General features: G+C 38.8%; 1 protein-coding gene across 3 annotated transcripts in view; it reads left to right on the top strand.

Annotated features, from left to right (window-relative positions):
* The first annotated feature begins 1,573 nt into the window (after positions 1 to 1,573).
* FAM204A (family with sequence similarity 204 member A) overlaps positions 1,574 to 25,933 on the top strand; it is a 28,836-nt gene continuing 4,476 nt past the window's right edge. Inside the window, exons 1-7 of one of the 3 annotated variants that reach the window (XM_081536474.1) lie at positions 1,574 to 1,612; positions 1,932 to 2,153; positions 7,645 to 7,883; positions 8,403 to 8,490; positions 8,618 to 8,648; positions 8,834 to 8,933; positions 17,791 to 17,880. In XM_081536474.1, the coding sequence (XP_081392600.1) occupies positions 7,650 to 7,883; positions 8,403 to 8,490; positions 8,618 to 8,648; positions 8,834 to 8,933; positions 17,791 to 17,880 (543 nt within the window). In that variant the 5' untranslated portion in view covers positions 1,574 to 1,612; positions 1,932 to 2,153; positions 7,645 to 7,649. Of the gene's footprint in view, positions 2,154 to 7,644; positions 7,884 to 8,402; positions 8,491 to 8,617; positions 8,649 to 8,833; positions 8,934 to 17,790; positions 17,881 to 25,933 lie in introns of all 3 variants that reach the window. The other 2 variants (XM_081536483.1, XM_081536464.1) reach the window with 2 other exon arrangements.

Consider the following 25,933-nt stretch of genomic DNA (forward strand, 5'->3'; position numbering starts at 1 on the left):
GGCCCAACCTTCAGAACTATGAAATATAAATTTTTGTTGTGTAAGCTATATAGGCTTCCCTGGTGGCTCAGTTGTAAAGAATCCACCTGCCAGTGCAGGAGATGAGGGTTCCATCTCTGGGTCAGGAAGATCACCTGGAGAAAAATTGGCAATCCACTCCAGTATTCTTGCCTGGAACACCCCATGGACAGAGGAGTCTGGCAGGCTACAATCCATGGTGTCACAAAAGAGTCAGACAGGGCTTAGTGAGTAAATAACAACAACAAAGCTACTTAATCTGTGATATTTTATTATGGCAACCCCACCAGACTAAGATAGCAATTAGGAGGCTTAATGTAACAGCCACAACAGAATTTTCTGACACACTCTCTCTTCAACTGCTTAACTTGTTTACGTATCTGGATACAGGGAAAACACTATTGAGAGGCTGGACACACTTGGCCTGGAGAGTTTCATACAGATCCTTAAATCATTCAGCCCTGCTTCTATTCCAGAATCAGAGAATGTGAATGTAAGAAAGGGTCTTTGTGACCCAAGCTTGTCAATTCAGATTTTGCTATCATTCTGGGGTCATAGGAAACTACTCCATACACCTAGCACATCTTCTGGAAAACAATGGGGGTTAGGCAGTGGATAGCTAAGTATTAAACATCTATTTATATTAAATCATGATACGTTATTGAGTGCCATATGCAATTTTTACACATATTTGGGATGCTTCAAAGGCATTATTGATAAGGTTAGTGACATTAACAACAAATAGCTAAAAGACTGGAAATGAATGGGGGCCAGGTAATGCCTTAAGGGGTTTACATGTATTTTTTTACATGATCATTACAACACTAGAAAACAGAAATGTATTTTTATTATGACAGAACATTATTTCAGAATATGAAAGCATTTCTAAAATAGTCCCACTTCCATCATGGTCATATGCTGTTTTATTTTCCTCATAGCTTTTTTGGTTATTTCTTTTCCCCTTGCCTATTTTCAATGCTCCTCCCAACCCCCTTCTCAGAGCCTGAGTCAGTGGCTGCCAGGGAAAAGGAACTCAATGAGTTTTTGGCCAAGGCCACACAGCCAGTCTGTAGCAGCTGCCACCATTACCAGATGCTAGGCGCCACGAGAGCAGGGGTAGAGACCATTTTGCTCTAAACAGAGGCTGGCACGGTGCCTGCTCAAAAAAATATGTACGGGGAGGGGGTGGGAAAGTAAGGAAGGGAGCAGGGGTGAAGTTTGAATGAATGGAAACGTTCCCAGAAGGGTCTAGAGAGCTTCCGCAGCGAGTCTCAGTCTTTGGGGAATGAACTCAGTTTAAGGCCTATGCCAGCACTTTCCTCACCACAGAGCACCAGAGTACGGCAGGGGATGGAAAAAGAACGAAGTCTTTAAGACGTCTAGAAGAAAGGAGAAAATGGCGCGAGAAAAAAAGAAGTAGAAAGAAACGAATCGCCCTTTTTCATTTATTTAAAAGGCGAGCCCAGCGCGACCGGTTACCATGGCAACCCCAGGCCAGAACGGCCCCAGCCCATTGGCCGAGATGTCGGAGCCAATGAGAAGGCGCGATGTTGGCAGGTCTTAAGATGGCTGCCGGGCGGCACGGTCCGGACCGGTGAGTACGGCTGATTGTGAGGCTGGCTCTTGGGCTCCAGGGAGACGAACCCAGGGAAGACAGGGTGCCAGGAGCGAGGGGGCAAGCGCTGGCGACCTCGCAGCCTCTCGGCCGAGCCCGTAAAGCCTTTGGTCAGGCCTGCAAAGCCTTTGACCGGGCCCGTGGGAGCGTCGGCCGAACCGGCCTCCGCTTCGCTCTGACGCGGCGGCGCGGCGGAATCCCCGTTCTGTTGGTGGGAGAGGGGTTCTCCGTCCCACCCCGGCAGGATTGAGAAGGGATGAGAAGGCTTTCGACTCGGGAAACGGGCTCTTGTTTACAGTTGCCGTACCCGGAAACGAGCTGCAGTTGATGGGAGAGTCAGCAAGGTAAACATCCTACATCAGCAGCTGTGGCGCTTAGTTCTGTGCCGAGAGAGGATTCTTCCCATTTGGGCTTCGGAGTGTGGCCCCGCCGCAGGAGAGCCTGCAGAGTGCCGGGTTGTTCGGCCGTGAGGCGAAAGGTGTACATTTCTAGAGCCACCCCTCTTGCGGTCTTGCACCCTGTAAGTATTCTCACTGAGACATCCAATTTTTAAATGGGCCTCGAAATACTATTGGCTACGTGTAAATCTTTCTTGCAGGGTCTTGACTCTCGGGGAGTGTTTTCTAGCCCTAGGCTGAACAAGACACTCGCTTTGACATACGCATACGTGCAAAATCCTGCTAAATAGTTTATCTGGATAATCGGATTGGTAACTTAAATCCGAAGTCAGGCCTGAGATTCAGTTGTACTTTCTGTACCTTTTTGAGAAATCGGAGCACATATATTTCATAAACGTGAACAGGGCATTTGCATTAATGTTGATGATAACATGCTTAGAAGTATTTCAGTTAAGTAATTAATGCCCAGTCACAGAAACTGATTATTGTGTAAATTGTTTAACAGGATCTCCAGATTGGTAGTTGGTGGTTTACGATTTCTGTAAGATTTAAGTTCAGATCAGACAAGATTTTCAGTTTTCTGTGATTATTTCTAATTGAATACAAAATTTGGGAAATAAGGCAACTTCATTCAGTAAAAATGGAATTGAAAGTCTGAAATATAAGAGTCGGGACATTTACCCATAAACTGCTTAGGCTGAGTCTTGATTACAAGCAGTTACCTGGACTTCAGAAAATGTGGTATTATTACCCAGGCCTGTATTCAATTGGGTATAACATTTTTATATAGCTTTCTGCCCTTAAAACGTGAGGAAAAAATTCCTTCTTGATCAGATTTTAACAGAATTACAGGCTGGGGACATTCTTCAGACCCACTCTCAAATCTTTGTCACCAAGAATATAATACTACTTAAACTGTGCACTCTGTACAGTTTTGAGTTACAGAGTTCTATTTTTCTAAGATTAGTGGATCACCAGCCATTGGATGAGTCTGTTACCGCATCTGTAAAAGGGGTTTAGATAATAATTCCTAGCGGAAGGGTCATTGTGAGGGTAAAGGGTAAAACAATGCCTGTCACATTGTTTGTATGCCATTTATAGCGATGACCTGGTTTGTTTTTCTTTTTGATTCTGTTTCTTCTGTCACGGTGGGGTTTCTTTCCCTTTCTTCAGAGCATCTTTTAGGTGTATACTGTGAAGTACAGTCTTACTGAAAACTAGCAAGCTTCGCTGTGGTGGCTGGGTTAGGAGAGAAACCTTATCTTCTGGGGTGTTGGAGTTTAATTATTATTGTTCTGACTGAGAAAAAAATGGAGTGTTACATCAAAGAATGAGGTGATTCTGGGCATTTGGGCACACATAATGTTGAGATCCATAAAAAGACATATTAGAGCCTCAAGACGTCTCAGAGATTTGATCACACCCTTCATGTTTTGGGTTAAGGGTGAAGACCCAGACAGATGCAGTGGCTTTTCCACAGTTATGTTGTTCAGGACTAGAAACCCATCTTCTGACTTCTAAAACTGTTTTTTTTCCTCTGCTCTACCATTGGCTCCCAATCCTTTCACAACCTAGAATCCCATTTATTGTAATTTGATATCTCCATGGATGCTGTATTTTGAAATATTGCGTCTACTAAACTGTACCCGTTAATTTGTGTTTTTTCCGTTTTAGTAAAACTCAGGCCTTTAGCTACCAATCAGATGAATGAAAATGTGGTGAAGAATAATGTTTCGTTGAATTTAAGTTTCCTCACCTAAAGGTGCATGATATTGTTTGAGGGAAAATGAAATATGTTGGGCTTTTTGAGTATTGAAATTAGCTTAGAAATCTCCATTACTGTCTTCATAAAACTTAGAAAAACCCTTAGCTGAGGAACCGCTGAGCTGTGTCATGTTCTTCTAGATACACTGATACCTGCCCAGGTGTGCTAAGTGGCAGCTGTGCTTGGTTTCCAAGGGCAAAAGAAAGCCCAGCCATTCAGACTGGGATGTGACATAAATATTTTTGTTCATCATAAATCATGTCAACCCTGGACTGCATGGCATACACAGAATTTTTCTTTGTAGAATAACTGTGGATTGGGAAGAATCTTCATTCCAGCAGTACAGAGTATGTGAAATGGAGAAGCTGATATTCAGAATCACAGAGAATAGGGAGATTCTGAATGATTCACATCTTTGGGGCTAAATGATTCAAGTATTTGACTTACAGGCTAAAAACATAAAAGTTAATATATCAACACATGGACTGTTATGTAGACTTGACTATAATCTACACTAAAAAACTTGTTTCTTGGTCTCTTGTATGTGATGTTTCTTGAGAATGGTTGAGTAATGCCCACATTTGAAGGGTTATCTGCTTTAAAATGAAAGAATGCATTCTGAAAGATATGAGATGAGAGATGCTTCAAAGAACTAGAGAATCTGAATCCAGAGCAACCCAAACAGAAGTAACAGGAGGCCCAATGGGACCAACTGGTACTGTAGTACAATTGGAAATGTATAAATAACACGCATATGCTTTGAATAGAAAGACAGTGTTTTTGAACCTAAGCCCAAAACAAGTCACAAAGCAGCCACTCTATATTGGCTGATTTGCTGTCAGAGCTGCTGCTCGGGTGGGCAGCTTCACTTTGCAGGCTTCTCAGTTAACTATCTGTATTTGTCAGTGGCCACCAAGTTGTCCTGCTATTTGTGTATGTGTGTATGTTATGGTCACAGGAGAATGGCACATCACTTTAAGGATATTTAGGGATTAAGTTCAGAAACAACGTCTTATTTGAGCTTTGCCTCCTTTTACGGATTTGAACATAGAGTCCACTTTTTAAAAATTATTTTAATTTTTCCCCCACTGTGGGCACACACAGGAAGTTATCATACTAGCCAATAGCATGCTGAGGGCAGTTCTTAATGCCACATCAGCAAGAACTTACTAAACATAGATGATTTTGAGGAAGTCCAAAAGTGATCAAAAATGATTAAGGGCTGGTGAAGAAAGGCATGCCCTCTCCACAGCAACTAGCCCTGCTTCCCAAGGTGAAGCCCCTTGGGGTGCCCAAAGCATAGACTCACACTGTGAGGATATTGCAGCAGTGGCCCAATGGAAGAACTGTGCCCATCTGAGCTGCCACAACTGAAGTCTGGGCTGAGTGGTACTTGGCTGCTAATGGACAGAAGCTTGCCATTTGTATAAGAATGTTGGTTCCATGAGGTTAGGCATTTTTGCACATTCTGTATACTGCTGTTTCTGTGTCTTGAAGAGTGCCTGGCACACAGTGGATATGCAGAAGATGCTGTGGACAGGGAGAAGAAACAGTGGCTCCAAAACATAGAACCCCCAATTAGTGCTAAGAAAGCTAACTCTGAAACTTGTTACCATCCTTAAGTCCTGAAATGGATAGGTGCATTATATGCCAGTGGCAAAGTCATGGTAGAACGGAGTATCACAGCCTTCCTCCTACTTCGCAGAACAGTAGAAATGTTTTTATTAATAGCTCCACAACTGTTTTTCTATATTGGCATATTATACGTCATGTCTTTTGTGCTAACAGTATCTCAACACTACCTCCGCTCCAACTTTTAAAATCTTCGGTCCAGATTTAGGGATGGATTCAGGTTTCCCCAGTGGCTCAGTGGTAAAGAATCTGCCTACAGTGAAGGAGAGGTGGGTTTGATCCCTGGGTGGGGAAAATCCCCTGGAGGAGGAAATGGCAACCCACTCCAGTATTCTTGCCTGAAAAGTCCCATGGACAGAGGAGCCTGGTAGGCTACAGTCCATGGGGTTGCAGAGTTGGACATGACTGAGCAACTAAGCATACACACAGACGGTTTTATAGGGCTTGGAATTTATGTAATTTGAGTCCTCTTCTTTAAAAAAAGAAATACAGATTCAAAATACAAAATCAGGTATAGTGCTTTGGAAGAACTTATGCAAAAGACGAGCCTTGAAGCTTAGGTTCTGTTGTCTTCCTGGTAATTTGCTTCTGATTTTATTGCTCCATTCAGAAAACCAGACATCAGCATTTTTAATTGAAAGTTCATGTCAGACTGTGGAAATCAGGGAGTTAAATGACTTGCATCAATTACTGAATGAATGCACCTCAAACATTAGAAATTTCAAAACTACCTTATATAGATGCTGCCACCCATAATAGAAATGATAAAAATGCAGTACATGGCCACAGAAATAAATGATAATGGCAAAAAGAACCTGTCATTGATCAAGTCCCCAGAACCTCCTGAACACTGTGTAGAGTGTTTCAGTAGCTTACCTCATTTCATTCTGAGAATAACCCTGTGTGCAGGGTAATTAGCCCTGTATTACAGATGAAAAAAGAGGGTCAGAGGTGTTAAAAATGACTTCCTCAGAATTACAGTTAGAGTAGTTAGATGTTAGAAATCTTCCTCTGAAAAAGCCAAGAGAATGTTTTGGTGAGGATGTTTTTCAGAGAGCCAGCAGCTGATGAGACTGGACCCAAACTGTGAAAAGTGAGAGCTGATTCTTTGTACTTGGGAGGAGGTCCTTAAAAGTTATCAGGAATCCATTGTTCAGAGTATGCAAAATGCCATGATACTTTGTCTCAGAGGCAGTGCCCGGTTAACACAATAGAGGGCAGAAAGATAGTGAAAAAGATTTTCACCCTTCCCTTTTATTCCTGTAGCTGACGGTAAATCATGAGCTATACAACCAGCTTCTCTATTCTAGGCATCTTTTAAATGAACTAGTTTTGACTTATTACATATGCTAAACTAGACTGTGCCATGGAGATTAAGAGTGATATGTACTCAATTATCATAATTTTAGAAAATGATTACAACTTCAGTTTTTAAAAATTATTTTTATTAGACTTAACAATAGTTAATGATTCTCTCTATCAATGGGCTAACTAATGTATAATTAATGATAAAAATCACCCTGTACTTGTTTTCCAAATACAGTATTGTTATTTTAAAAAGCTGTACGTTTTTGTTAATTTGTAAACGTTATACTCCATTTAGTATTACTTTAACAAGCAGTGTAAAATGTAAAACTGGGACATCCTTTTTTCCACCATACTTTTGTCAAACTCCTTGCACAGCTTAAACATTTTCCTTTGTGTAATTGTTTTCCTCCTTCATAGATAGTAAGTCCCCTGAAGTTTTATACCTTCAAATAAAGGCGAAACATCCAATTTATTTTCTTCTCTAATTGTTACAGCTTGAAACATAGTGTTATAATTCTTAAATTACCTGCAGTGTATATTGTTAGGCTTTTAACATTCTTGAACTATGAATGCTTTTACTGAATTTCCTCTGTTTTTTGGACAAAATTATCCATGTATTAGAGGATCAAGGTTTTGTTGTCATTAAGTCATTCAGCTGTAGGTGTGTCTTGTAACAGACTTACTTAAAGTACTTTACACTTCTAAAAAATTTATATAAGCAAAATATTTAAATTATTTTGGTATGGAGGGTGCATCCTGCTTTATACCAATTTTTAAAAAGTATAAATGGACTTTTCCCAAACCATTGGTATAATTATTACATGCCTGGTATATCTTTTAATGGTTTGAAAATTCTTTCCATGTCTACTTTATACATCTTAATTCATTTTTTTTTTTCCCTCGAGCAGAAAAGATGTGGAGTGGGCTGCTACCTCCTGGCCTAAATGAAAGTGATGTTGAATTGAATTCTGACGATGATAGCGCATTAGAGAGCTCTGAACTTAACTTACAGGAGGGTAAAGAAGATGGGACCTTTAAAAAGACAGACGTCGTAGATATTCCTACAGATGGACCAAGCACTGAAGCAGAGGCAAATGCAAATGCATATGAAGAGTGTCCCTCTGGAATTCCCTTAAATATGTGGAATGTAGGTTTTCTCTCATATGTTCTTATTGAAGTCTGTGCCTGTGTGTCTCTGCCAGGGTCAGAATGTATGTGTTCGTAGTGGGTAACGGGTAGGGAAGATTGATTCTGAATGGTTTTATTACTCTCTGGGTCTGTGGCCAACTCATTGATCACTCAGGTACTTGTGTTCATTTTTGTTTTGTTTTTCATAAAAAGAAGAAGAACAAAAAACATTTAGTAGGATTAACTACTTTGCTTAACACGATACACGAGGAGTTTCAGTCTTAATCTCTTTGTTACAAAGTCTATGAGTCATTGACTTTTACCCCTAAATTATCAGATTGACTTGTTTGCAAATAAATGAAGATAATTCAGGTTGTAAAAGTCTCAGACAATAGAGTATCTTAAGAAGAACTAAACTACTTTCATTATATTTGTATTTTTGTAAATGTTAAGAATATAGTTTTTATTGATATGTTATTTTTCAGATGTATACTTTGCTTCAAAATGTATTTGCTCTTTTTTTTTTGCTTTTATGTAGAAATTTCAAGAATTGCATAAAAAGCATTCTGAACAGAAAACTTCAGCTTCTAGATCTGAAAAGAAAAAAAGAAAACGCTCCAGAAAAGGTGTTTTAATTCAGGTTAATTGTCAAATAGTGTTAAATTGTGACTAGTTGGACCTAACAATTTTTAATAACCATAATTTTGAAATAACCAAATGCTTAGGTATTGACACTTTGTGAATTCTTTTCAGGTAAATTGAAGAATGAAGAAGAATCTCATAGGTAGGTGGAATTTAAAATATCTGTTGATCCTAGACAGTATTGTAGAACTTGTGCAAATAGTTGAATTACCTCTGAAACCTAAGAAGTAGTTGATGTAATATAATTGTAGTAATGAATTAAAAACAGTAAATGTAAAAATGAGTACATTTTGGGTGAAACATAAGTTATTGTCTATCTTCTTACAGTGAACCGTCTTCAAGTGAAACCCAGTGGAAGGAGCTTACCCAGTATTTTGGAGTCGATGAGAGATTTGACCCCCCTGTTAAAAGGAAAAAAGTTGAAAAGGTAAGATCTTTTTTATTGCATCTTCTATTCACCAGTGGAAACTGTTTGTAATTAGTCTTGCCTAAGGTATTTCTCCTCATTAATTCATTCAGTGAAGAAGTTAATGTGTGCAGGATGCTAGATAAACAAGTAAATATATAGTTACAAATCATTTTTTAAAACTGTTAAAAAAGAAACAGGGTATTGTGAAGAAATTAATATGAAGGCCCCACATTAGCTGAGTGGTCTGGAAAGGCCTGTCTCACTAAGACTGAAGGATGGCAAGGAACCATCTATGTAAGGCTCACTAGTGTAGAGGTGATAACCTGGGTAAAGATCCTGCTGGGGAGGAAGAGCCACCATGGGACATGTGAGTAGCAGTGAGAAGGTCAGCCTGGCTGGATGGAGTCAGCGAGGAGGAGGGTGAATGGCCCAAGATAAGACTGGAGAAGCAGGCAGGCAGGGACCAAACCATGCAGGACCTTAAAGGAAGCAGTAAGGAACGGGGTTTTGGTCACAATGCAATTGAGAACCATTCAAGGGATTTATGTGGAGGGAGTGACTTGATCACAGTTATGTATGAAAAGATTGCATCTTACGTGGAAGATGGACCTTGGGGCAGCAAAAGCAGATGAGAACAGTTAAAGAGACTCAGCTAGACATGAGATGATGGGAGCTTGAGTGAGAATGGTGCTGCTGAAGGTAGACGAGAGGATGGATTTGAGGTGCACTGTAGAAGCAGAATGGACAGTATTTGCCTCTGGATTGCTTATGAGGTGGTGGGGAGATTGGGATCAGGAGGATGGGAGAGAACCATTCAGGGTTTTACTTAAGCAGTGGTGTGAATAGTCACATTGATTACAAGGATGTGAAAGCTTTGGAGGGGAGAAGATTTAGAGCGAGGCCTATCCAAAGTTCATTTTGGGGCATGGGTGGTATCAGTAAGCAGAATAGAGTAGGCCATTGGTAAAATGAGGCAGGAGCTTGGAGGAGAGTCTGAGTCTCGAGACACACGCTTGGCAGTTGCCAGTCTATAGATGGCGTTAATATTTGGTAGAGGCTAGAATGAATGAGTAACTTACACATTCATCTGGGGGATGTTGACAGACTTCAGGAGCATGGAAATTGAGCTCTGGGCCGGAATGGAGGTAAGAGGCCTCTTGGCTAAAGCCCAAGAATATTGTGTCTTGCATATACGGACAGGATCATTGCTGTATACTACTGTATGTACGTAGAGATTGTAACTGTTTTCTGGTTCATCAGCATTTCTTGTGAAAAACTGCTTGATTTTTAAACCCATCGTTGGGGTTTAAAATTGGGTGCCTCATTGAGGGTACATGCATTAAAGAACTGACACAACAGAATTTTTACATGTGAACCGTTGATTCCAACTTTGCCAAGAATTCTTGTCACCTAGTCCGTGGAACACTGGGTAATTGGTACCGGGATCACCTTGTACTGCAAATAGTTACAGATATTGAGCAATCTCCTTTTCCCAAATGTTCAAGCAGGTACAGAAATGCTATATTTCTTACAGAAATCACTGGTTAGAGCTGAAGCTCAAACCCAGACTTTATTCCACCATTCTCAGTTCTCCAGCTTCACCATCCAAGAGGCTGATAAGCATTTTAATGTGATTGCTGTGCTCTTGACCACTGTGATTCTGGTGGGCTGGGAGGAGGGATCATGTGGGGAGGATGCTTTTGACTGTGGCAAAGCTGTTCCAAAGCATGAGGGGGGAGGCTCATGCTGACAGCAGTGGTCCTCAGGCCATCTCTGGCCCACCTGCTTTAGAGTCCTAACTGCTGACTAGATTGTTATTTTGAGGGGAAAAAAATGGTTAATTAAAAAAATTTTTTTTTTATTTTATGGGCACACTGCATGCATGCAGGCTCTTAGTTCCCTAACCAGAGATCAGACCTGGGCCCCTGCAGTGAAAGCGCCGAGTCCTAACCTCTGGACCACCAGAGAATTCCTAGAAATGGTGAAATACTGGTTCTCATCGGGAATATTTTTTAAAGTTGTGCTTGTGAATTAGGTAGTCTTTGATCTTCAGTTGTTTACAATATTTGTTATGTTTTCTTGTAACTATATTGTAAGTCACTAAGTCATGTCTGATTCTTTGCAACTCCACAGACTGTAGCCTGCCAGGCTCCTGTGTCCATAGGATTTTCCATGCAAGAAAGGGTTACCATTCCCTTCTCCAGGGTATCTTCCTGACCTAGGGATCGAACCTGGGTCTCCTGCATTGCAGGCAGATTCTTTACTGTGTGCACCACCAGGGAATCCTGTATTTACTTTAGAATATCTAAATTGTTTCTTAGTGAAGATAAAACTATAAAATTCAGTCTTTTAGCCTTTTCAAAAAGTAGAAATTTTGAGAGTATTTTTTATAGTCTATCTGTATTAGAATATTATTTCCCTACATGTATGAAATTGTACCTTCTTGATAATCGGCGAGATATGGCTAAGTTATTCTTTGTCTAAAGTTTGAGATTCGTGAAGAGTAACTTTAATAAAGGATACTAGGATTCCTTGTGCAAAGTCTTTTGTACAGCTCAGTTTTAAGAGGTAGTGTTCTGTTTCACATTGTATATTAGATGTATTCTAGAAAAAAATGATAAGTCAAGCTCCATTTTAAAAAGAAATTTCTGTTTAAGGGAAGACTACTGTAAATCCTTTTATATATATTCTGCTGCTGCTAAGTCGCTTCAGTCGTGCCCGACTGTGCGACCCCATAGACAGCAGCCCGCCAGGCTGATCTGATTTAGAAGTTTGGATTTTCTTAACAGCAGCGATCCTCTGTATGAGTAACATCTGACTAAGAAAGTCGTGGCATCTCTTGAACAAGGAAACTGATGCTGGCCAGGCTAGTATCGCCCAGGATGTTGCCGGCACTTAATTTTCTATTAGTAAGTGTAAGAGGAAAGGAAGGATTCGGTGAAGCCAGATGATTTCATATTCTCTTGGTAGTTCAGCTTAATTGCATGCCAGCAGGTTCACACTTATTCTTTGGTTTGGGATCACTGTTTTCCATGCCCCCTTGGGCTATCATGCCAGAGTCTCTACTGTGAATCCAGCAGAGTAAATAGACAGTAAAAGATGTCCACATTGGAGCCACCAAGATAAAAGCTAAGAATAAATGTCAGTCCACCAGATAATAGCTACTGCCCGAGAAATATAGAGAGGATCATGAAAATCCCTAATGCAGTTTGGACAAAACTAGCATGGATTTCTGGTCCATTATTTTGTTACTCAGGAGCAAAGGCTGATCTGTAGCAACCCTTTTTAGTCCCCTTTTCACTCAGTCACTGAACTCTCAAGAATGGTAAAACAAAAAGAGCTGCTTAAGTCTGTTGTGTGATCCATCTTTTTTATTCTTTTCTCCTCCCCGCCCCCCTTTTTTGGAACACTGCCAGCCTGTTGAAACTATTGCCCAACCAAGGATGTGTATTTATAACACTGCTGTCACCTGCTTCCCTGACAATTCAGAGGGGCTTATATTTTAAAATATAATCTTCCTAATATATAGAGCTGTTTTAAAGTGTTCTTGTATTAAATACAGCTATAATTGTGTTTCTGGCAGCAGTTCTGGGTCTTATAAAACTTCTATAATCGTAACATAATTAATGTTGAATCTATGTGGGAATTTCTTTAGAATAAATTTTACTCATTAATTTCATTATAAATGCCTCAAGTATTCTTTAGTTGCATCAATTTGGTTAGTCAGCAGTCATCTTTGGGAGTAGTTTTATGTCTACTTAATGGGTACTTTTTTGGCAAGAAAAACCAAAGGTACGTTTAATAATTTGCAGAGTAACTGCACAAGGTCTTTGATAATTTTTGTTTATGAGAGGAAGCTGCTGTTGTACTGTGTGGCTATTTTCAAACTTGTTTTTTTAGAAGAATACTTTTTCTTACTAGGCTTTCACATGGAGATCTGGTACACAGATCACAGGCTGGCTGCCTGGAGTGGGAGGGAGTCAGGTGGCTGGTGGTGGGAATGTAGAGGTACCCGATGTTCTCCTGGTATCAGGTACAGAGTTTTCTCTCTTGATCTTTATGTGATCCCTGTTGGGTAGGTTAATACCCACCAGCTATTATTCTCATAATACAGATGAAGCAACTGAAGCCCAGCATGCTTTGTCTAAGAAAACAGAGCAGGTTGAAAAGGAAAATAGTCCCAAATCTAAATTCTTCTGAAGTAATAGTCTAACTTAGTTTTACTTTGTTGTTTATTTGCTAAGTCGTGTCCATCTTTTTTGCGACCCCATGGACTGTAACTCGCCAGGCTTCTCTGTCCATGGGATTTTCCAGGCAAGAATACTGGAGTGGGTTGCCATTTCCTTTTCCAGGGGATCTTTCTCACTTGATTCAAATAGTTTAAGTGGGTGTGATTTATATGTAAAAGTAACAACACTTAATTCTTTTTTTTTTTCCTCCTTTATGGAGAGGTTACCTAATTTTTTCCCTAGATATTTAGATCTGATCATAGAACAGCAAACTTGAGTGGACAGTTCATTTGTATTAAGGTTTAAAAGTTGAATGTATTATCTGATTGAATATTCAGTAGCAAAATGTCTGTAGAAATGCATTATGTTACAGTTTGACCTAAACAATTTTAATCGGTATATTAAAAGAAATTTTAATACACACATATGGATGATTAATCCTTAATGTTAAGCCTAGTACCCATTAATTTCTTAGATACTTAGAGTACTGTTGCCTTGACATCTGCAGCAAAACTTAGTTAGCGGTCATGTGTTGCCTCATGGGAACCTGTCAGATACTGGCCTTAGATGATTTTCCACCTGTGACCAAATTGCCATCTCTAAGTTTGTCTGTACTGAGATATATCTTAAGCTAAATTCTGAGTCCTGCCAGAGGCATCTTTGGAGCACACTGAGGCCTATCCCCATCAGTCCTGAATATTCATTGGAAGGTCTGATGTTGAAGTTGAAACTCCAATACTTTGACCACCTGATGCGAAGAGCTGACTCATTGGAAAAGACCCTGATGCTGGGAAAGATTGAAGGTGGGAGGAGAAGGGGACGACAGAGGATGAGATGGTTGGATGGCATCACCGACTCAATGGACGTGAGTTTGAGTAAATTCCGGGAGTTGGTGATGGACAGGGAGGCCTGGCGTGCTGCAGTCCCTGGGGTCGCAAAGAGTCAGACATGACTGAGCTACTGAACTAACTGTCTGAGTGACTGAGGCCTTGCAGAGGATCAGCAGTGCTTCTGTGCCTCTTGCCACTCGTGTGGTGTGAAAGATGCCCTAGATATTTCCAGTAAAGGTTACTCTGGGGTCCAATTTACAACTTGTAGAAAGCCTTACTACTCAAATCTTAGTTTGTGAGATGACTGACTGACTCAAAGTTGAAATCTTGGGTCTTATACTTGTGTCTGAGCCCTTGACTAACTGTGATGAGGTGTGTAGTTACATAGAAGTGAACCTTCTCTTTGTTTTAATGGTATCCTGATAGATATAATGTGAATACCTTATTTATTGAGTGACTACTATGTTCTAAAAACTTTGCTAGGTATTCTATTTTTTGCCTTTACTGTAACTGCAAAGAATATGGTAGTATTCTCATTTTACAGGTGAGAGAACTGCAGCCTGTAGAGGTTTGGGAACAAAACTCAGGGTTTCTTGGCCAGTAGGTAGAGGAGCTGGAATTTGAATCCAGGTTTGACCTCAGCAACTGTGTTCTTTGTAAACTGTTGTTAGCTTTTGGTCTTAAGGTGATAGAAATGTTTAACCTCATTATTATTATTTAAGCATTTTGAAAATATTTGGAATGTTACTGTCTTTTTATAGAAGCAAAGAGTCTGGGTGTGCGTATGGAAGCAGAAATTTTTCAAAGCCAAAAGGAGCTATTACATTTTACTTAAATAAATTACTTGAAAAGAAAGGAGAAATGGGGGAGAAAAAAGCAAAGTCATATCTAGCGAAACTTTATTGATATTAAAAACAACTTCTAAAAGAGCTAAAAACAAAGTTGAACATGTAAGGGGAATTCTAGAATTTTATTTCTAGGGGAGAATTTTGGTCATCCATGCCGATTCTCTTGATTTTCTCTAAGGAAACTGAAGCTTATGAGCCAAGTACCTCCTTTGCCCGGTGCTGTGATCATCTTCTCTGACTTCTGGCCCAGTGCTCTTTCCGCTATGTTAGAGGCTGGTTGGAATGGCTCGGGGAATGGGAGTTCGTTGATAGTAGAGAGATCTGTAATTTTAGCTCATTTATTTTTCAGTGAAAATTATACCAATCAGCAGTTCATACAAGTTTCCAGAAAAGGGGAATGTTCTTCTTTTCCGTTTTGGGGACTTTCACTGTAAGCTGTGTCTCCATGGTAACCAAAGGGAATTAAGTTGATGGATTTCTAGCCCTCACCCCCAGAGTTTTCTGATTCAAATTTGCATTTTTAACAAGTTCTCAAGTAGTGCTGATGCTGCTGGTTCAGACTCAAACTTTGAGAACTTGAGGCTTAGAGTCTAGTTTGAAAAGGTTATTCATGAGTTGCAGGCCCGAAGGGAGGAGAGGAGACTGAGGAAGGGGCTGAAGGACTGTGAGAATAAATATGATGGTGCTAGAGTATGGGGTCCAAATGAAGCCCCGACAAGTTCACTTTCTCCCAGGACCCGAGGTAAGTGGAAGGGCAGAATCTTGTGTTTGGAAAGGATTCTAGATTGTAAAGCTCTTATGTGGCCTAGAGCAAGTGTATTCAAAGGTTCCAGGAGATAGTGTATTCAAAGGTTCCAGGAGATAAAGAGCTTGTGCCTGAGTGTAACTCAGTATCCACCTTCCTTCTTTGAGGAAGTCTGATTGTCCTCATCATCCCTTACCCATCCTCTTCTAAGAAAAAATCAACTAGGCAAACCTATGCATAGTCATGTAGTTGATTTGCATGCTGGCACAAGCTCAGTTCACAGGCTGGCATCATTTGCAGACTTGAACTGAAACATAGACCACACTTGTAGAGTCCCTGGCCTTGAGTGTAGATTTGGGGTGGGGGTGGGGGGCTGTTATTTAGTGGCCCCTGAAGATGAAGGATGTTGGAAGAGTGAGTCCAGGATGTTGTTTGGATCATCAAGAGAGGAATTCTGCAGCAATACAAAAAAGAAATTTCTGGAGACTGGTGGATGATCACAAGACCAGGATGAAAAAAGGACAGTAGAGCAGCATGGCCTGGGCTCAGAGACTCTGAGAGGCTACTGAATGGCACTCTGAAGCTCCAGTCCAGAGCAAGGAAAAAACCACATCGTCCTCCAGGCCTGGGTAGGGTGAAGGACTGTGAGAAGGAACAGTCTTCCTTAACACAGAAGCCGTCAGTGATAGCCTCCTTCGTCTTTGCTTCCGTAATCTTTTTAGGCACATTATGCATGGGCATTTTTAAAGTCTTGTTTCAACAAAGGCTCCATGGGAGTGAAGTTTCTCTTATAATCAAGCAGTACTCTGATGGAAGAGACATTGCTTGGACTTCTTTTATTAGGTTAAGTAGGGAGAAGTCTATTAACCAAAAGTGAGGAAGATACACTAGATAAGCCATTGGGATAAACTTTTCTTCTAAGAAACATATATTAGACTATCTCTTTAAAAAATTTGTATTTTCTTTGGTAACTGTTTCTACAAACTAAAACTCAAGTTATTGAAGTCTAACAAGTATCTTTTCATAGGGTATGATATATCCTATTTAGTCTGTTTGGTAATCCCATGAAAATTTTAATTATGACTTCTTGAAGTATCTTCAGCTAGTAAATAGCATTTCCATAGGAAAGTAAAATATAACTTTCCTCCTGTGTTTAATATCCAACTTAATACCCATAGTCAGAGACTAGGAGGGGCTGGTGAATGAAGGTATGGGCAGTAGAGAAAGAGGCAAAGGAAAAGGGTGGTTTAGAATATGGGCTCTGGGCAAATCTATTAATAGATTCATGTGATGGCTTAACACTTAACAGACTCTGTGACTTGGACAAATTGATGAGTCCAAGCTTCTGTTTCCTTGTGTTCAAAACAGGATAACGGTTTTATTTCATCAAATTGTTATATGGATTAAATGAGCTTTCCTATAATGAGAAAGGGTATGCTATATAATAAGCATGCTAAAATTTCTAACTTATTATTATTAACATATTGTTATCAAGGGAAGTGTAGTCCTTAGGATCACAGAAATGTGGATTTGCATCTCCTTACCTGGTAGCTCAGATGGTAAAGAATCTGCCTGCCAACACAGGAGACCCAGGTTCAATCCCATGGTCGGGAAGATTCCCTGGAGAAAGGAATGGTAACCACTCCAGGATTCTCACCTAGGGAAATCCCATGGTCAGAGGCGTCTGACAGGGTCCAGTCCATGGGGTCACAAAGAGTTGGACACAACTGAGCAACTAATACACACATTACCCTGTGAAGGCTGATCAGGGAAGCCTCACTAATAATTTATTGCCCTGGTGGCTCAGACAGTAAAAGTGTCTGCCTACAGTGCAGGAAACCCGGGTTCGATCCCTGGGTTGGGAGGATTCCCTGGAGAAGGAAATGGCACCCCACTCCAGTACTCTTGCCTGGAAAATCCCATGGACAGAGAGTCCCGGTAGGCTACAGTCCATGGGGTCGCAAAGAGTCGGACACGACTAAGCTACTTCACTTTCACTTTCTTCTTAATTCAATTAATCTGACCCTGGATAAGTCATTTAATATTGCTGATTCACGTTCTCATCAGTAAATGGGAGTGGTAGCAACTACCATGTGCGGTCATTGTAAGAATGAAGTAGTCTAAGTACCTCATGTGTTTGGTGTGGTCCCGTGACATAGTCTTTGCTAGCAACGGTTTGCCTTTCTTTCCTGCCTCTAAGTTTGAGATTTCTTTTCTTTCTAGTCGGGACTTGAAAAGAGGATAGACCAAGCTGTGGAAGAGTGGAACATTGAGAAGGCTGAGGAACTCAGCAACCAGCTAGCTACTCGAGAGGTGAGTCAGCCCCACCATGATGCTCTGCTGTGCTTTCAAATCTTCTGAAATGAATGTACGTTCTCTGCATGATCGCAAGTAAGTGCAGTGTTCAAATATTTGATCTAAGATTTTCCTTTCTCTCCATTTTCTTCTCTCTTAATCTCCCATTTATTTTGAAATGCTGGGTTTTATTTTTGTCTTTAATGTTAATAAATTATTCTGATCTAAATCTTAATGCTGGAAATAATCCATGGTTGATCGTCAGCCTCTGGATTTCATCTAGTTCAGAGCTCTTTCTGCCAGTTGTGCTGAAAAGGCTAGATTTCTTTTTCCATTTTCATCTTTAACTCAGTTTAACTCTCCCTGAGGGCAGCCGCATGTTCTGGGGTCACATCTCTGAGCGTGTTCCTAACCCTTGCTCCCCAGAATGCTTTCTTACTGCATATTCTAAATAGTTCCCTCAGCCCTAAAGAATTCTCAGCCTTTTTTTAACCTAAAGTGTATAGTATAAAGCTAATAGGTATATTGAATATTCTTTTCCTAAGTACCAAGGCATCCAGAAGATTCTCACTTGCATCCTTTGGGAGAAAGTTGCAAAATATGTAAAACAATTTCTGTTTGCCCTTCATGTAGGTACCTGAAATGTTAACAGTCAACATTTGCTTGATCATTCTTTTCTGATTTATGTACCTTATTTAGGTTGCCAAATATGTCGGTGATTGCCTTTATAACAAAAGAAAATTTTCTTTTTTCTGGTCTTGGATGCTGAGTTTTGTTGTTGTGTCTTTTTCATCTTCTTTAATCTGAGACGTTTCCTCAGTCTGTCTGTGTTTCTCAGGACCTTAGTAATTTTGAAGAGTAGCTGATGATTTTGTAGGATGTCTCTCAAGTTTGCTTTGTCTGGTGCTTCCTCATGTTTAGATTCATGTTATGCATGTATTGGTGGGAAAATCACAGAAGTGTCCTCAGTGCAGGATATCAGAATGCATGTGGCATCTATTTGTCTATTTTATTGACGATGTTCCTTTGATTATTTGCTTAAGGTGGTGTCTCCAGGTTTATTCTGTCTAACATTATTCTTCCCTGTGTAAATTAATAAGTATCTCACAGAGAGGTGAGAGATGATTTGAGACTCTGTGAATATTCTTTTCTCACTATTCTTTACCTACTAATTTTAGCAGTCATTGTTGATTGTTTTCCTGCTTGAGACAATTACTGTTATAATTAAGATCATGAAAACATTATTTGAGTGTACTTTTCATCTTTACCTGGCAAATCAGATCTAAGATTTGCCTTCAGTGAGATACTGGGTTCTAGAATCTCTTATGTATCTATGTTAAATCTCCCAGTAACCTGGACAGTTGGGATATAGTTTCCCTACGTGATGGATATATTTTCCCTAAGTGCTGTGCTGGGAGGGCTGGGGTCCTGGGGTCTTGTGTCCACCAGGGTTGCATGTTCAGTCCCCCCTTGTCTGTCCTATCAGTGGTCACCCGTGAGCGGGGGGCCTTGTGTCAGAGGGAGCAGCAGCAGAGCCTCTGAGGCCTCGGAGCTGTGTGTTTCCTTTGAGGGTATTGAGTTTCTGTTTCTGTGTTTTGCTGTGTCATACTGCTGTTTTTGAAATGGGAATTGCATACTACTGACGAGGTATTTTCCATTTTAATAATAATAATAATAATATTGATATAAATAAATAATGATAAATAACCATTTAGGTTATTATTTCCTGTCACGCTTTATGACAAATGAGATTACTTTAGAAATGTACACCATTTTCAGCACTTGTAAGGATAGTAAGCATTTTTCTCAAGAGTTCTTTTAATTCCATACCAGCCTAACGCTTTGTTCTAGTGAAAAAAAATTTAGTGTGGAGTTAAAGACTTCTGGTTAAAAGGAAAAAGTAATTTGGGCTCTCCTCTTTTCCTTGTATAAGTGGAAAGACCTCTGAAAGGTGTTTACTGGCCAGACACAGACACGGGAGAGATACTGATGCCATGTTAATTAAACACCCGTGGAAGGATAACTAAAGTAATCGAGATGGAATTCTTGAATAAATAGTTTAGTTTGAGGTTTAAGTTTTTCATATTTATCTCCTTGGTGCCAATCACTGTGGATATGAAAGATGAGATTTTGAGAAGTAAGTAATCGTGAGTTTGGGGCAGAAACCCTTTATGAATTAAAGGTATACATGCATGGTAGGTGTCCTTTTGGAAATCAGGTATACTGGTTTTTAATCAGTACCGTTTTCTTTTCTCAAGAAGCAGTGAGTGGGATGTGCTGATAAAGCCTTTGCTCAGAGGCACAGATCTCAGAGTTCTTAAAGCCTTTTCCAACTGTATTAAGTGAAACTAATTTTTGATGTTTAACATTTATAAGCCTGTGAAACCAATGGGGCAGTATCAGTATTGAGAAGAGTGAAGCCAAAAGTAGAACCCATGTCTGAGAATGGGCCTTGAAAGCAGCTCCTCAACACAGAACAGAACAAAGCAAACCAAACTGGTATGTCAAAGTAAAGCTGTCGGTGCACTAGCATTATGACACAGCAAGCACATAGTTTTCCAGAATCATATACCTTTAAATTAATGATGACATTAAAGATGGGTGTAATCTGGTGTGGGGGATGGCTTAAGTTCACATGTTGGAAACTGAGATTGTGCTGTCAAATTTGGCTTTGCCATGTAGTAATGTGGTTGCTTTGGGAAAGTCCATCCTCTCGATTAAATCCTTCTTTGTTGTTAACAATCTTGGAGGAAAGATAAAAGTGGAAAAATATACTTGGATTTGTGTCATACTGATGAAAATGTTCTAATTTGAAAAAAAAATAGCTTTTAAAATCTACTGTTTATGTATGTATACATACACATGCACATTCACACACATGTTTGAGCACATTTGTAGCTTCTTAACCTCAGGCCTGAACTGGAAGAACATTCCATTTATTGATAGTGATCCTCAAAAATGCCATCCTTTGGTTCTTATCTTTTCTGACACACTTTGTTACAGTCTAGATCATACCAGTTTGTAGAAACCAGTAGAAACAAGTATTTAAAATTAACTGCTAAGCCTAGATTTAATAAAGGAAGCAGCATTTCAGTTGAATCTCACATTTTGAAAACAGACGTTGTCTCTAGGCATCTTCATGTTAGCCTGCTGTACATAAAAACCAACTTGGTTTGGCAGCAGACAATGAGTTTCTACCACTGAATGAGTCACACCTACATTAACTAGAAAATATATTGCTTTCAATTATAGCTGTACCATGTTAGGGCAGAAATGAGTGGGGAAGAGAGGTTGCCAGTGAATTTTGTTTGAGCTTTGTATATAGCTCATGCCCCTGTAGGTTACCTTTTCTGTAAGTGATTCAAACAGGATGATCTTTGACAGCACCAACTAAACTTAATTCCTTGAAAACATCAGTACATACTTCACGTTGTAATGTTACAACTATTTTATGTAACTTATAGTAATTTTAAAAAATAATTTGCAAGGTATTAATATTCATATCTGAAATATTTTGTTATAATCTGCTACTATCTTTGCTAAGGTCAATAGCCTTCAGTTGGAGTAATGATATAAAATGTTTCATATCTTAAAGCTTTTTGTACCAACTTATGACTTCAGCCTTCAGTAGTGTTAAGCACCGTATTTATTTAGAATCTAACCAAGGTGTCACAAGTACAAATGATAAAAAAAAAAGTCTCACTTTGATAGTATTCTTATACGTAATGATAAATATTTCATTGGCAGTTAGCTTTATTAAATTTCTTAAATAGGCTACTTAGATTTTTGGATTCCAAAACATAGGTGAAGTTAATAATGTTGAAATAGTAATAGTTTGTTAATATTTAAATAGGGCAAGGTAGGAATGGTCTTTTTAAAAAAATAATGTTTGAATTGATTGAGTTGTATTCTTTCCTAGCTAAATACGTTAAATACTCTAAATTTGGGCAGATTATTAATTTGTTGCTGAAGTTCTATTTTTAGAGCCATTCACTAGAAAAATCTTAAGGTGTTCTTGTTGGAGAGGGATATATATACACATTTGAGGAGTTAGTTTTTGTATTTTATGTTAACGTGTAAAAAGAAATATTTCTTATGAAATATTTCCTATTTCTCAGAAATATTTCCAATGCTACAGCACTTGTTCTGGCACTCAGAATTTTTCCATTACAATTCATTGTTGGGCTGTAGTTTCCTCAAGAGGATTCTGGCTATAACTCACCCTTTCATTTTGATTATTAATTTCATGTCAATGTACACACTGCGTTGTCTTGATGGAATAAGAGCTTCAGTTCACCCCCCTCCCCTCAAAATAACCTCCCTTAATAAAACAGTTTTGATAGATATAGCTATCAAAGTACCTGGAGTATTTGCATATCCAGAGTTCAGAACTGAAACATTTGTTTTAATTTTTGAGATAGAGATGCTGCCAAACCTGGTAAGTTTGAAGTTGCTTCTCATCAATGCTGTTTCCAGAGCTCTGATATTTTAGGAAAGTTCTTTGCTTGCGTCACATACAAAAATAAAAAAGAGCTGAGTTGATGGATATTTCAGTAAAGAAAGTCTTGTGGTTCTAAACTCTTGATTCTCTAATCCAGAGGGCAAAGTTATTTTCTTCCTGTTTTTGTGACTACTTTTAGAGCTCTCTTAACAGTCATGATTCCAGAGGTAAGGCGATTTGTTCAGATATGAAGCTGAACATATATTCCAATTAGCTGTTATCAGAATTTATCACCAGAACCTGTGACGCTTAAGAAGGCCAGCAGGTGCTTTCTATTTTCTTAATTATTATGATTCCTAGCCACTGAAGATAGGGTAAACAAAGTACAAATGCATTAAGTAGTACCCACTGGTAGATATTAAGAATTTAAAATTAAATATCTCCATTTCAACATCTTATTTTTACAGAAAGGAGATTTCCTTTGTTGTGAATTCCAGGAGTGTATATGAAGAATAGGTTGTTTCAAAGTCATCTAATGCCTGCAAACTGTCTGGCAAAATTTATTTTATGTCCCTCTTTGAAATTTTACTACCCTACCTCCCCCCCTTACTTGTACTTTCTTTTGGTCTTTCCCTTAGACAGCAGAGTGTGGGACCATTTTCTTTGCAGTATATTTCACTGATGAGCGCTGGGAGGGAATCGAGACACTGGGGAAAAGAAGTCCTCACTGAACAGGTTCTTGCTGGTGGCGGTGACCAGCCACCTGGGGAAGCTGCCTGCCGTGGAGGGAGGGGTGTGTGCCTCCATTAGGGGTCACGTAGAAGTGACTCACTTTCATTAACTTTGGACATTTCTCAGCGGTTTTTTAATTTAAACGTTCCTCTTTGTGTCATTTTGTAGTCTCTGCATAGTCCGGGGGGCTTTTCAATGGTGATTTTAATTCTTTGAAGCCTTGTTCTCCTTAGTTCTTAAAAGTAATTCAGTTATTTCATATAGATGAACAGTTAGCACAATGTATGGAAAATAAGCTCTGCCTGTCCAGGTGAGGGAAGGCCTAGTTGAATTCCTTTACGTGGAGCTGAAAGATATGTTCTTTCCTATAAAAAGTGGTGTCCATCCTTGAAATTGGAGCATTTTAATATGAGAAAAATAAAAATGGTACTGAGTGATGGGTTTTCCTCTCAAACTTTTAGGTGTGCTTTTTAGATCTCATTGCACTGAGGACATTTTCTTTTAACCTCTGGGGTATGATTGGGTGATCACCTAGAATGGTGTTCCTTATGCTCTCTTTTAATTATGTTTATGGTGCTTTTCACAAACCTTAAAAAAAGATTTCAGATGTTACAAGTCTAATTAAAGAGAGACAAAGCACAGTTTATACTGTAGATTTTTTCTGCAGTTCAATTAATCAGCATGTTTTCTCTTTTAATTAAAACCATTTTAGTAAATTAAAGCCCACAGCAAAACACATATATAATTTGTTTGTAATTAGCTCTTAATTGGTGGTAGTTGAAGCTTAGCACCCTTGGTTTCTTTCTTCATGATTGCCATTTTATTAGCAGCCAGTCATTAATTAATCTTTTTCTAATTAGCTTATAAAACTGTTGATGGCACATTATTGTAAATGTGATTTTAAGTTCAAAGCTTGTTAATAAGCTTTCTTACTTAGAAGAACAGAGATAAAGAAATTGCTGAAAACAGTACTACAGTTCTTTAAAAAAAAGAAAAACTGTCTTTCTGATGGGGACTGTGTAAAGCATCTAACAGCTTATGGTTAATTTTTTTCCCTTATGAATGGAATAAGTTGCTTGAATATAAATGTCTCTATCCAGGAGTAATTTCAACAGCATAACATCTTTTCTCTCCCCTTTGGAATACTGTAATCTACATATAATTTGAAGCCTTAATAGTCATCATTAAACCAGGTATTATATAAACTATTTCACTGTGAAATCAGAGTTGAGGATATGAATCAAAATATATCTTCTCACACATCATGGGCTAAATACATATTTTCTTTTATAAATTTCAAGGTGAATCATATATATTTATACACATAAATATACAGTATATGTAATATGTGTATACAAATATATCTTATATTTTAAAAACAGGGTTTGTTGGGTTATGCCTTGAAGTAAAAACCATTTGGCTTTAACTGATTTGAATTTATAGGTGTTAAAATAAATAACAGGTGTTTGTGCAGTTGTGCACACAACATAGATATATGTAGTACACAAACTTGGAAACATGTGCATGCACGTTTTAAGTTGACAGTGAAATTAGGCTGTTCTTTCTAACAGAGGGAAGAAGACTTGATTTAAAGTCAGTATTTAAATGACTGGATATGGCATAGCTTATTTGCTGTCCTCAGAGCTTCGGCATCTCGGGTATGTCCGTGGAAATGTACCAGTCCCACTGGAGACATCCTGAATTCACTGTAGCACCTGCTGTGTTAACCTGTGGTTTAAATAAAACACATTAGCCTCGTCATATTGTTTATTGAAATATACTATCGATTTCATAAAACTTAGCTTCATGGTATTCTGAGCTGTTTATCAGTATTTTTGCAAAGTTTTGAAAGTTATTAAAAAAAAATAATAACAAAGCATCATTGGTCCTTGTAAGTGCTTTTTCTTCTTTGCTGTTTGAACTTTGCATGTTATTTCAACTGGCTATTTCTCTGCTTGTTTTTAAGAAGGCATTTTATGATGCCATGCAAGAGACACTAGAAAGGGATAGCTGACAAGGAAAAAATTAAAAATTGGATAAAAAGTAAATGAATAATGTCATATTACCAAAAAGATGAGAGGCTAATTTGTGCCGACTTTTTGCTAATTTTGTTCAAGCCTCAAAATGAGGAGCTGTCACCCGTTCTGTGTAGCACTGATGACAGTGCCAATGATCCATGAAATAAGCTGCCGCTGGCTTTGTTCTGATAAGAATGAACAAATCTGCACAATGTTCGGCTCCCAGAATCTCATTTTCATACTTGCATGCAGGCGAAAAGAAATAAGCTGTTTGCAGGCTTGATTAATCAGACATTGGAGGGGTTTTTGTCTCTTTGATCTCTTTCGTCTCCTAGGTAACTTGCTTGACATTAATGTTGAGCTTGAGTAAAGACAATCAGGAATTGTCGACCAAACTGATATAAAAATTAAAGACCTTAACACTTTAAGTACTCTAGTAATGGTTCCGCTTTACTTCAGAAAACATCTGTTTTCATTTAATTAAAGAACAAAAGAGAATGGCATAAATATTTTTCGTAGAGACCTATTATTCCATAAAAAGTTAAAGTATGATAATTGGTATTTTTAAATAAGTGCCTTGAAAGTGTGCAAAAGGGAGGGAAACTTCATAAATCTGTTACAAGCTAGTAATTTGAAGATGAGTAAAATATTTTATGAAATGGATAAGAAGTTTACAGTGATGCTAGATGAAGCTGTTTGAATCAGATTCTTCAAATGATTATGGGCAAACTTCAGCAGGGCAAGGTTTAGAGAGAAAAACTAACTTTATTTTAAAAGTTTGTCTTTTAAAAATCTTGACTATGTTACACGATGTGCCATTATATCTGTTTTACAACCCAAAATGATTTACACATGCTCAACCTGTAAAATTGAAAGGAAT

The sequence above is a fragment of the Giraffa tippelskirchi genome, chromosome 2, assembly GCF_054371585.1.
Source record: "Giraffa tippelskirchi isolate mGirTip1 chromosome 2, T2T-mGirTip1v1.2.pri, whole genome shotgun sequence".
Classification (NCBI taxonomy): domain Eukaryota; kingdom Metazoa; phylum Chordata; class Mammalia; order Artiodactyla; family Giraffidae; genus Giraffa; species Giraffa tippelskirchi.